The 12700-nt window shown below is 37.4% G+C and overlaps 1 protein-coding gene, 1 long non-coding RNA gene and 1 pseudogene across 2 annotated transcripts; 1 reads left to right on the top strand and 2 right to left on the bottom strand.

Moving 5' to 3' along the window:
* The first annotated feature begins 1255 nt into the window (after window positions 1-1255).
* Window positions 1256-2856, top strand: LOC107460302 (amidophosphoribosyltransferase, chloroplastic-like; annotated as a pseudogene).
* Window positions 2857-4160: 1304 nt separating this feature from the next.
* LOC107460306 (tRNA-dihydrouridine(47) synthase [NAD(P)(+)]-like) lies at window positions 4161-9764 on the bottom strand. Its single transcript, XM_016078664.3, has 10 exons — window positions 8892-9764; window positions 8684-8800; window positions 8313-8555; window positions 7560-7794; window positions 7197-7450; window positions 6359-6631; window positions 5862-6143; window positions 5601-5721; window positions 5066-5235; window positions 4161-4577 (listed from the first exon to the last, which is right to left on the bottom strand). The coding sequence occupies exons 1-10, from the start codon at window positions 9147-9149 to the stop codon at window positions 4479-4481; spliced, it is 2052 nt and encodes a 683-aa protein (XP_015934150.1). The 5' UTR covers window positions 9150-9764; the 3' UTR covers window positions 4161-4478.
* Window positions 9765-10861: 1097 nt separating this feature from the next.
* Window positions 10862-12238, bottom strand: LOC110274304 (uncharacterized). Its single transcript, XR_002366240.2, has 4 exons — window positions 11765-12238; window positions 11339-11462; window positions 11116-11203; window positions 10862-10916 (listed from the first exon to the last, which is right to left on the bottom strand). It is a non-coding gene; the product is annotated as an uncharacterized LOC110274304 (long non-coding RNA).
* Between the last annotated feature and the right edge of the window lie 462 nt (window positions 12239-12700).

The following is a 12700-nucleotide window of genomic DNA, read 5'->3' as shown; positions in this document are numbered from 1 at the left end:
GGTTAGTAGCTCTGCTTATTTCTATGGATTGATATTATTACTCTTCTATTTTAATTAACGTTTGATTCAATTCTAAGGTGTTGTTGTCGTTAATCCTATGAATTTGGGGTAGAACGACAGTATGACCCCTTATTCTACATGAGCACTTGTGATTCTCGACAGAGCTATCTCGCTTGGGTTACAGCTTGAAAACACTCATCGAAAATTGAGGGCTACCTGCGAGGCTGCGACTGATTAAGATATGTGACATGAAATCCTGGGAGCGTGTCTTCGACGTCTAACCATTACGCGTGTCTTCGGTGTCTAAGCATTTTTAATAAAAAATTTCTTCAGATATGTTTGGACACACATAAATACCATCTCCTGTGAACGTGTCCGACCTTATTCTTAATATGTATTTTTGAAATGAGTTTAGAAATAGTATATTATTATTTATTAAAATAAAAAATATTTTAAATACTTTATATAATAATAAAAAAATATTAAAAACAGTTAAAAATTTAATTTATATTTTAAAATTAATAAAATATCAAAATATTATTACAATTTATCAAAAATTACTTTATATTTTATATATATGACGTATCCACGTATCTTATAAAAAATTTTAATTCGTGTGTTTACATATCTTGTATTGTATTGTATCTCGTATCTGTTCATCATAATTTTTTATTAATCAATTAAATTAGTATACTTTTATGTGTTATAATATGATTTTATTAGATGTTAAAATATAAATTAAAACTAGATAAAAATAAATCTTTTGAATTAATGAAAAAATATGTTAGATAATTAATATTTTTTTGAAATATTTATATTATATTTAAACGAATATTAACTAATTATTCGTTTCCCTTTTTAACTAAAAATATCGGGCTAAGATTTCAGAAAATCTAATTGATCATGTATATGTTATATTAGTTGTATAGTTTCATCGATGGTGGGCAATATAGGTCCCTTGCTGATAAAGAGTGGTAGTGAATACTCTAACAAAGATTTTATAATTATTTTTATATAAATATATTTTATTTTAATTATTAAAAATAAATTTAAAAATTTAATTTTTATACATTATAAATATATTATTTTTATTTAAATGATGATAAAATAAATAAATTACATTTTTTAAATTAAAATCATGATGAAAAAATATTTTTGATATTTTTAATAGAATAAGCAATTTTTTTTTGTCCCAGCACCCAACAAAACACTAAAATTTGCTTGCATTGCTGGTAGCGCTTTCCTCTCCTTCCCAATGGCTGCATCCCTCTCCAAACCCTCTTCTATTATTTTTTCACCACCCAACTCTTGCTTCCACACCAAACCACTCCAAAGCTCCATCTTCTTCCTCAGACACGCACAACCATCCTCCTTCTCCCTCTCATGCAACAACGATGGGGAGAACAAGCCCGGCGAAGAGTGCGGCTTCGTTGGCATCCATGGTGACCCGGAGGCCTCTCGCCTCTGCTACCTTGCCCTCCACGCCCTCCAGCACCGGGGCCAAGAAGGCGCTGGCATCGTCGCCCTCAACAACAACCACCTCCAATCCACAACCGGCATTGGCCTCGTTTCCGAAGTTTTCAACGAGTCCAAGCTCAACCAGCTGCCGGGAATTTCCGCTATTGGCCACGATCGGTATTCGACAGCAGGACAGTCTATGCTCAAGAACGTTCAGCCATTCGTCGCAGGCTACCGTTTCGGCTCGGTCGGGGTTGCTCATAACGGCAACCTCATCAACTACTGCTCCCTAAGGGCCAAACTGGAGGACAAGGGTTCTATCTTCAACACAAACTCTGACACCGAGCTTGTCCTTCATCTCATTGCCACCTCCAAGCACAGGCCTTTCCTCCTGAGGATCGTCGACGCCTGCGAGAATCTTCACGGCGCTTACTCCTTTGTCTTTCTTACACAGGACGACAAGCTCGTCGCCGTCAGGGATCCCACGGCTTCCGGCCCCTCGTTATAGGCAGGAGAAGCAACGGCGCCTGTCGTTTTCGGATAGGAGACATTTGCCCTTGATTTGATCGAAGCCACGTACGAAGGAGAGGTGTACCCTGGTGAAGTTTTGGCGGTGGACCATAGCGGAGAAGTTCAATCTCTCTGCCTGATGTCTCATCCACAGCCGAAGCAGTGCATATTTGAGCACATATACTTTGAACAGCCCAATTCTGTTGTGTTTGGGAGATCCGTGTACGAATCACGCAAGAAATTCGGTGAGATTCTGACCACTGAGAGCCCCGTGGATTGCGATGTTGTGATAGCGGTTCCAGATTCCGGCGTGGTGGCTGCGATTAGATATGTGGAAAAAGCGGGTGTCCCTTTCCAGCAAGGTCTGATAAGGTCACACTATGTTGGAAGAACGTTCATTGAACGTCGCAGAGGATTAAGGACTTTGGGGTGAAGTTGAAGCACTCCCTAGTGGGCGCGGTTCTGGAAGGGAAGAGGGTTGCGGTGGTGGATGATTCCATTGTGAGAGGAACTACTTCAATTCATCTCAGATTGTGAGGATCATAAGGGAGGCTGGGGCTAAGGAGGTTCCATATGAGGATTGCGTGTCCTCCGATCATTGGTTCGTGTTATTATGGAGTTGACCCTCCCACCTCCGAGAAGCTCATATCCAATATGACGAGTGGTGTGGATCAGATTAGGGACTTCATTGGATGCGACTCGTTTGCTTTTCTTCCCCTTGATAGCCTCACCAGCTCCTTCGGACCTCACTCTTCAAATTTCTGTTATGCTTGCTTCTCCGGGGTCTACCCTCTGCCTCTGGATCCCAATGCCTTCGGTAGTGGGATTCAGCACGCTTCCCTTCAACCGCACCCAAATTACCAAGAGCCCAACATTGTTACTCTTTGAGCCTTTCACTAATGGCTTCGTCAATGCCATTATGCCAATACATTTATTACATAGATTTGGATTCTAAGACAGTGCAGGATTAATAATTAGAACTGATGAGGACAGTTTTAGGTTTCTCCTGTTATTAATAAGAGATCTTGTTCCCTTAGCAATTAGCATATGCTATTGAGTTTTCAAAATCCCAGTTCCACTTAGGATTTCGTTTTTTCTCGTTGTTTATCCATTCTCTATATTGACGGGAAATTATGGATAACATAATATTATGACGTACGTTACTATTTGCACACTGCAGATAAAATTACTTCCTCAATCTACAAAGTAATGTAATACCTTTTGAATTAGAAAATATTATTGAAATCCTTTGCTACTCTCTGTATGCGTTCTCTGGAGATAACTGTTTTTCTTTTTTCCTTTTTTTCACCAACTACATTTTCATGAAGAATAATTAAGTTTATCGCTATAGAAATGAGACTATCGCCTAAAAAAACAAGGCAGGGATTTTAGCCTTAGTTTACAAGGTGCATTATTAATGAAATGAAATCTTGGGAGACTTTTCAGACTTACTTTGCCTACTAATCCGCTCCTTTGTCTCTCTCTCTCTCTCTAAGTGTGCCTAAATTTTAGTTCCCAATTCCTCTTATGAGAACCTCCAGGTGGTCTGTGATATTATCTGTCGTTGTAAGTACCTTAATCACTCTGTTGCATCCAACTCTACTATAAATCTTCTCAGTTCCCAATCCCAAATAACTTTTAATCCATGTATTACCTCACAAAATTCTGCCTAAAAAGTAGCATAAATTCCAATTTTCAGTATGAAGCCGACAATCCATCTTCCCTAGTAGTTGCGGACCCGGCTTCTTGCTCTACCAGAAGCTTCTTTCTCTAAACATGGACCGCCTCCAATCCGAATCGTGTATAATACACGAAAATTTTTAAATGTTACTAAAAATCGATGTTCATTAATTTTAAATGTTAATTTCATTTAATATATAATATATTTTTTTATAATTAAAATTAACCGTTAGAATTATTAGAATAGCAGTGTTTCATAAACATTTAAAACTCTTCCATATAATACATATGCATCTATCTAAGGTTAACCATCCATCCTCAGTGAAACTCTAAAGTTAATTGAAACAGTTGACCAAAAAAAGATAATTAAGAATATATTTGGTGTGCATTTTAACTTATTTCATTTTTAATATTTTCTATTTTCAAAAGTTTGTGAAATAGAAAATAAAAATAATTTTTCATTTTTATTTTTTACTTTTATTTTTTCCTTCATAAAATAACAAAAAAAGATATAAAAAAATACACCAATCAGGCCTAAATGTGCAGGTTGACCCGAGCACGTAAGGCAAGGGATGGGTAATGCAATGTAAAACAATTGTTGCTTACACTTCAAATGCCAATTGTTATTCAATTTCACTTGGTGCTATATGCGTTGAAAACTAAAGGTCAAATGGTCAACGATGAAATACTCCCCAAATCAAAGAACATAAATTGCTCTCTATAGTCTATAGTGTAGTTCTACTCTCCACAGCATTGGCCAATGTCAAGGCATGTTCATGAGTCAGCAGTTGCTTCTCATCAGAACCAGCATTGGAAAGAAAATTGCAGGGTCAGCCATTTTCGGCTCTATCGTAAGCATTTGATTTATGCTTTGGAGCAAATGTAAAGCCATCCGGAACCTTGCCTAGTAGCATCTCTGATATGCGTATCTGCATATGAAAAGGCAAAAGGCAAATAGGATAATCACTCCTTAGCAGCATGAATCGGGGGGATGATAAGATGTTTTATGGTAAGAAAGATGCTTAAATGATAATATAACGCATCAAGCTTAATTCCAGAAAATGATTTCATATTTCGTAGGCTTGTTGCTTTGTTGCTATTTTCTAATTTCAATTCTAATTATTTATCAATTAGGTAGTTTAAAGTTTCTACATAAGCTGAACAACTAATGATAATCATATTGACTTGTTTGAAAACGATTTCATAGATTGTATTTAAAATAAATAATTAGAAGTGTCATTTAACTCAATCTCCATCTTTCAACAGGAAGCATTTTCACCGTCTACATACTATAGAACAAACAAGTCTATTTCTGCCATAGGAGACAGCAGATGTCGGAATACACCTCCAAGGAAACACACACCCAAACAAATCGAAAAACATAGCCTAATAATAAAATATGTAAAGAATTGCATACCCAGTCAGCTGCTGAGTCTGAGGCCATCAGCGTCTCAAGCTCATCTCGCCCATAGTAAGAAGGTGGACGCCAGTTTATTCGTTGTGGAATCACTTCCAGAAGACCAACAGGTACGTACCTACAAGTGTAGCTAAGCCATTCCAACAAGAACCGCCTCGTCGTCTCCACTCCTGTAACACAATACATATCCACAATAGTAAACAAAACATGAAGCAAAATAAGCATCGATAAATCCAAATTACTATGTGCATGCATACATTGTAAGTAGTTAATCCAAATAATACCGCTAAAATATTCATTTAAAGGACCCTCCACTACACACTTATTGTTTGGTTTGCATGAAGATGACATAAACAGGAGCTACCTAGTCTGTATGGAGATCATACATACATACATTACTTCATGTATGCAACTATCTGACAACAAAAAATAATGTCTTGCAATTATACAAATATAATAAAACTACTTGCCTACCACAACTCAAAAGGAGAGAGAGAGAGAGAGAGAGAGAGAGAGAGAGAGAGAGAGAACATACCTTTTGTGTCAGATCCCCAGTGTTCAAGGCCAAAATGCACAAACTCTTTGAGAATATTTAGTCGCTCACCAGAACTGATGTCCCAATGTCTCTGTTCCTTGATCTCAGTAAATATCCAAGGCTGCATAACATAATCATTAGTTGAAATATCCGAAATATACTACTGGCAACCATAATTCCAGGTGATAATTTCAAGATCAAATAACATAACAATAAAGTCCAGAGAATAAAGGAATGGACACTTGAACCAAGGATACTAACTTTAATCAGAGCACCACGAGCAACCATGCAGGTAGCAAGTTCAGGACATGCAGTTCTGTGGTTATTCCAGTCTACAAACGAAAAAACATCCCCATTCCCCACTACTGGCAATGTATTAGGGGCCTTCCTTCCACACTGGTATATGTAATCCCAATCAGCAAGCTTGCTATAGCGTTGTTGACGTGACCTTCCATGTATTGTTACTGCGCCAGCTCCCCAAGAGCCCATGTCTGCAATGAGAGAATCAATGCGATTCTTTCCTTCAAAATAAGCAGTCCGTACCTGGTTAAACAGATGTACGCACAAGTTGAGCATACTCATTGAGAAAAATTTAAAGTAATATTTATTTTTCCCCGGCAAAAGGTGATAGGAGTTCATTAGGAGAAAAGTGGGCAAAAGAAGATATCAAGATGCTGCCTTGAATATGATACCATATCAAACCCAACAAACAAAAGAATGGCCAACAGCAAATGTAAAGTACTTAGCATTACAAATACCTTGATAGTTATTGGTTTATCCACTGTGCTTGAAGCTACTTCAACAATATTTTTCATCCGCATTGGTTTTGTCAGAAGAGCTGATCCAGCACCCTTATTCACAACAATGTCAATAGGGCAACCCATATTTATATCAATAAAATCTATTGTACATTCTTGTTCTATTAGTTCAACAGTGCGAGCCACAGTATCTGGATATGCACCACAGATTTGTACACCAAATAAATCTTCAGATGAATGACGTCTCAGCAATGCCCATTCAGAAGCTTGACCCTACAACCATAGCAAAATCAAAACAAATGGAATGTAAATGTAGCTTCGCTACAGAATGAAAAAAAGGCTTAAATGCGGAGGAAAACATGGCAAAGATGAAGTTGTGCAGATTCTGCAGAATATAATTTATGAGAGAGAGAGAAGGCAGGGGACGGGGACTTTAGAAAGCTAAATTTAAGAGTATAGAACAAGCAGAAGAGAAAAATAAATAGATATACAAATTATAACTAGAATAACACAACTAATTTTAAAGCATGCATCAACTAATGCTTTCTAAATCCTGATACTAAGATTCCCATATTTGGAGGAAAATTTTCTATGCAACATTATGAATTTACTGGGTATGGGTCAATCTCAAAAGCTTTAGGAGAAAAGGAGAGCTCTCAACTGTATCAGAAAAGCCTGTGATGATTGCAAAAACTCAGTAGCTCAATGCTGCTGAAACTGGCAAAGCTAAAAGTAAAGTAGCCAGCATAAGAGGATACACTCACCAAAAAGAAGATATACACCACAACACAATGAAACAAGGCAATAAAATCAACTAGCAGAAAAACCATGTATGTACCTGCAAAAGATTTGTGCACATTGCCATCTCACCACATGTTACATCAGCTCCTAATACTTTGCAAACCCTCCTAAAAGGGAGATTTCCAACTGTGGTCAAGGGTGCAAGATACAATTTGTCCCTAAAATCAATAAGCTTCTTTTCACGTGGATGTAACTTCAGACTTAGATCAGTTTTTATGGTTAAAGTATCACATCCTGCTTCTGGTTCAGTATTTATGCTGCCTCTTTCAATTTCTTCAGTAACATTCACACCTGTTTCAGCAGTATGGAAAAAAGTTACATTGACTCTAAGGTAAAAGAACATAAAATTACTCCATTTATTGATTCCAAACCATAAAAAATCTGGAGATGAAGATATGACCTTTTTCTATCTCACTAGGATCACAATTTACTCCAGTTTTTCTTCTTTTCTGTGGACAAAGTTCATCGGTTTCATATTTTGCATCAGCATCATCATCCTTTATAGCTTCTTCCAACTTAGGACCCAAGTCAGAGGCTACTTCACAACACCCATTGTCATCCGAAAGGCTACACTTATTTGAACCGCCATTTTCACCATCTTTATTTTCCATGTCCTTCATTTTTGACTTGGGGCACTGAATTTTTTTCAGAAGAGAGGAGGGCAGCGAGAAGAAAGGTAAGATGAATCAAATATGGAATGAATACAATTGGCAATTAAAATGACCCTTCTTGTCATCAGAGACAGGCTTAAAGGAGAAGCATAAAAAAGGCAGAAACAGTTATCAAATCTTTGCCAGATAATAAAATGAACCAAAGGAAGGATCACAAAGCAAAGCTAGGAGCATGATAACGAAGATTTGCATGTGTATTGGAATTGGATATTAAAGTTGACCTAGTTTATTTTCTCAGTTTCTAAGTTTAACATTTTAAGTACCCCACACAAGCATTTTACTCGTGTGGGTCTGCTTCATAACCTACTAATTAAGTAACAAAAACTGTTAGAAAAACACCACTTCAAACTAATTAGCTATACTTTATTCAACTACAACAGGTAAAAAGTCTTCACTTTTCCGGGTATTTCATAGGGAAAGGGAGAAATAAAACATAAAATCATAGATAAAGAAGCATGTAAGTTAAAGAATAATCAACATACCAAGAGGCCAAGACTTTTGAGTTTGGCATCAGCCTTGGAGAACCTCATCTTATTTTTCCACAGAAGCTTCTGAACATCTTTGCTCAATCCATTAACCTCAGAACTGTTCTTAAGACCGTTGAGATGGCCAGTAGAAGAAAGAACACCATCTTCATGGGTACTTGAAAATCTACATGCTAACCCATAAGGGCAAGGCCCTCCAGACTTAACAAAAGGACATTGTCCTTCTAGATCAGCTGGTTTCTGCACTTAAAGGCATTTTCTTACTTAGTGATGAAACAACATTTATTTCCAACAAAGGTGATAACAATTCAGAGCATAAACAAACATGTGGTGGGCATCAAACAAAAGAAAGCAATTAAGTACAGTACCTGGGCCTTGAAGGCTTCAATATCATGGCTGTAGCGGCATTTGTCTTTATAAGGACATGAAGTAACATCACCGGTCTTTGCAACTTCCGGGCAGAGGTTTCGTGCCGACTTTTGCTCCTGCAGAGACAGTGTTTGGAATGGTTTAAAAAATAGGAATTGAATATGAAATGAATGAATGAATGGAGGGAAGAAGGGAATCGTAGCTAACCTGACGGCGTTCACGCTTGAGCTGGCGCTTGGACTTCTTGTCCTTTAGAAGACCCGAACCAGGATGAGCAGGGTTCTTATTATCATTGGTGGCGGCGGCAGCGGCTTCGTTGTCTGCGGAGGAAGAGCGAACAGGTGGTGGGCGAAGGAATTCCTTCTTGATGGGAGCTATGGCCCTCGCCACCAGTTGCTCAGCGGTTACCTCAACCACTGTTGCTTCGTCTCCCGGTAACTGGGACCGGGATTCCTCCGCCTCCATGTACCTGAAACTTGACACCGCAAAAACAAAAAGCCTTTTTCTTTGTCCTTCGCCTTCTAATGCCACTAAACAACACTACGCTCCCATAACTGCTCCCACGGAGTGGAGTGATGGAGATAGAGTAGGGTTTTATGTTTCAGAGATATGAGATATCACAACAACGTCAGCTAATCTATTTTAAAAGGAAACTGCTTTTTTACCCACGAAATACATTATGTGCCAACTGCCATCTACGGTACTTATACGGTGGTCTAGAAAGACAGATTTGTCCTTGGGAGTGTGAACCGAAGTTACCCGCGCCTTTGGCCTTCCATTCAAATCCACGCGCGTACGCTCTCTCTCTTACTTCCCCCCTCTCTTTCGTCTTTTCTCACGGGCTAGGATTTGTAGTTAGCACAGGTTGTATTGTTCATCCATAGGCCACGGTCTTGTGAAGAACAAGATTGTGCCACGTGCCGTGCAACGATGGGGAGTGATCTTTCCACGGGCAACGCAAGGAGTGGGAGGTGGTGATCATCACGACAGTGGGGTGGCAACGATCATATACATGACTCCGAAGCTCTGAGTCACTGAAGGAGATTGCCGTGGTTGAAGCGTCGAAGCTGAAAGACGCGGAGGCTCGGAAATGATTCGCAAAACAGCTGATGGTTCTTACTTACTCTTGATCCTACTTGAATCTTCTAGAAGTTTTCGTTTCAAATAAATTTGAATTTGAATTTGTTTGTTTTGCTAGTTCTTTTCTTTTATGTTCAAGGTTGCTTCTAGTTACGGTAAACAACTGAATGCTGCCAAGCTCTTGGTTATAATTCTCGCATTCTCTAATAATTCAGGCATATTTGGTGCATTTTTCATTTTTCTTAAGTGAATCATATATATTTAGGAGTAGATTGAAAATTTTGTAAGCTAATAATAAGATATTAAAATATTAAATTAACATTAAAAAAAACATCTATTCACCCACACTTAAAAAGTATAGCTAAAGTGAAAAAAAAAAGACTACACATTTTAGGTTATAAAGACTTTTTAATGTGAGATGTCTATTCCATTGTTGTCTATTATCGGAGATTATGTTTTTTTTACCAAAAACTATATTTTTTGCCTTTGAAAATATAGCCTTCTTTAGTGATACTATTCAAGACCAAAGATTATGCTTTTCAACTTCTATTCTTACCAAATTAAGAAGAATAGGTCACACTTAACTGCATCACTTTAAAAACATAGTAATATTATATACCTATAGCTATATTATATAATCCTAGCCTTATGCCCTCANGATACATAATAATATTATATAATATTTCTAAAATAATAAAAATTATTCTTAAACAAAAGGGTCGCTTGTATCAATCATAATCATACCTAACTAAGGTTGCGAGAACTGGACCGGTCATCGAACCGGTCAAGTGACTGGTTTAATAGTTCAATAGTTAAACCGTAGTTGAACTGGTTTAATTAAATATAGAGTGAAATTATAAAAAATTGAATACATAATTTTAAAAATTTAAATTCAATAATTTTTAAACTAATAAAATTCAAAATTTAATAATTTCACAAAATGAACAATACACAGTTTATCATTAAAAGGTCATAAACAACTTCAAATGACAATATTCAAAACGCACATAAATGACAAGGTATGACAAGGTAATTGCAGTAAGGTAATCATTGCTACTTAAATCTCTCCTTTAATAAACAAAAACTTCCATAGAAAGTTACGACTTTTCATCCCCAAATTTCCACCATTCAGGCTCGTAGCATGCCTTGCCCCTGAAAAGCAACCAAAATGATGCTTATAAGCTTAATCCAAAACTGGCATGATTCAACTTGTATTTGGTTACATATTTAACATTTGGTGAAGGAGAACTAACAACAAACAGAAGCATAACCATAGGCAGGAAAGGGGCACGGATAACTTATCATAAAATAAAATATATGAAATCATAATTCACTCAGTTAAAGAAAGTACTCTTCTGATATCACTTCTCCAGATTTCATGCATCCAATATATGCCCCATCCTGACCGTGGTGGCGGTTAAGAAGGTCAATTAATCCCTCTGTTAGGCCAGTCAACATATAAAAAAATGTGTCAATAATTTCATATTGGAAAAAAAAATAGTTAACTGCTTATCAAAAAAAAATACACACACACACACACTATATAAGGAGATCAAAATATAAACACTCTTTACCCAGATCAATGTCAATACTGTCATCAACTTTCACATAAAAGTCAGCATCCCAGTTCTGAACTGCAGTACTAAAGAAGATTTTTGCTTTCTTAGGCAACTCTTCTTGAGCTTCCTCATGACCTTCCTGATATAATGAAAACAAATTATCAATCTCTACATTTAGCTTGTTTAACAAGATCCAAAGGTAAGTAAGCATGTCAAGATAAATCAATATCAACAATATCTTTCACATGAAAGTGTGTCTATAAATAAATGTCCCTCAAGGGATTACCCATTGTGCATCTATACTAAGTCAAGTGCATATTATATAATTCAGTTCTTTCTGTTTGCTAAAACCACCCACCACAGTAAAAAATATCAAACTAATTTGAATTTTAGCAAATTGTAACCAGTTTTTGGTGCCTATTTGAAAAAAAATTCACTTACAAGAATCAAGAAATCCTTTGTTGAGCGATTTTCTTCATCAATATTGCGATCTAAGCTATCACCTCGATTAGCACTGCCAAGTAAAGTTTAAAACATTTATAACTATAATAATACTAACTATTTATGTTATGTCAAGGAAATCAAAGCGGATAAATAATCATTAACTGTTAAGAAAATCATATGAATGTAACCACTAATAAGGATAAGTATGTGACCCGCGACGGTGAGTGACCCTAGCTCCGGCGTCAGTTTCGATTCAGGTGTGTTGTCCTTCCTCCTTCGTATGCAGGCATGCAGCAGCTCCAGGGGAAGAGGAAGACGACGGACGCTCGAGGAAGAAACAGCGTGCCTGCGACTGGTGAGTCTGAGAGCGAACAGGGGTGGGTGCGACGGACGGCACGGCGGCAATAGAGGCACAAGGCGGTGGTGGAGGCTAGGCTTGGGGGCAGGCTTCCTGGATTAGCATATTAGGGATTAGGGTATGCTAAAGTGGCTGGCTCATCAATTCATCACGCGTTCTTAACTTTTTTTTTTCAAAAAGCAAAACGGCGCCGTTTCATTATCAGGAGAGAAAACCGGTACCTGCAGAAACTGGCCCGGTTTGCCGGTTAACTACCGGTTCGGCCAATTTTTAAACCGGTTTTTTGCAGGGCGGTTCTGTTGGTGAACTGGACCGGTTAGGTGATCAGTTTTTGGTTAACCCGATTGAACCGGCCAGTCCGGTCCGATTTTCAGAACATTTTACCCAACATCTTTGATATTCATGTAATAATACATAATATAAACATCTCTAAGAATGATAAAGAAATAAATAAGTAAAAATTCACTAATATCTTGAAGATAAACTTATTCAGAATATATGAACTTTTTTGAAGATAAACTTAGCTTTTCACTCTCCAAGTCAGATTCAATATCCTCCAGATTTTTCAGTCCCTC

Source organism: Arachis duranensis, chromosome 8 (genome assembly GCF_000817695.3).
Source record: "Arachis duranensis cultivar V14167 chromosome 8, aradu.V14167.gnm2.J7QH, whole genome shotgun sequence".
Taxonomy (NCBI): Eukaryota; Viridiplantae; Streptophyta; class Magnoliopsida; order Fabales; family Fabaceae; genus Arachis; species Arachis duranensis.
The sequence above is the reverse complement of the archived record's forward strand: the minus strand, read 5'-3'. Positions and strand labels throughout refer to the sequence as shown.

What these genes read in the sequence shown, in the direction of transcription:
- LOC107460306 (XM_016078664.3), bottom strand. Translation starts at nt 9,149, where the DNA reads ATGGAGGCGGAGGAATCCCGGTCCCAGTTACCGGGAGACGAAGCAACA. An exon ending in TGTGCACAAATCTTTTGCAG is followed by an intron (nt 6,632 to 7,196) that starts GTACATACATGG and finishes CTATGGTTGTAG; the next exon opens with GGTCAAGCTTCTGAATGGGC. An exon ending in CTGGGGATCTGACACAAAAG is followed by an intron (nt 5,236 to 5,600) that starts GTATGTTCTCTC and finishes ATTGTGTTACAG; the next exon opens with GAGTGGAGACGACGAGGCGG.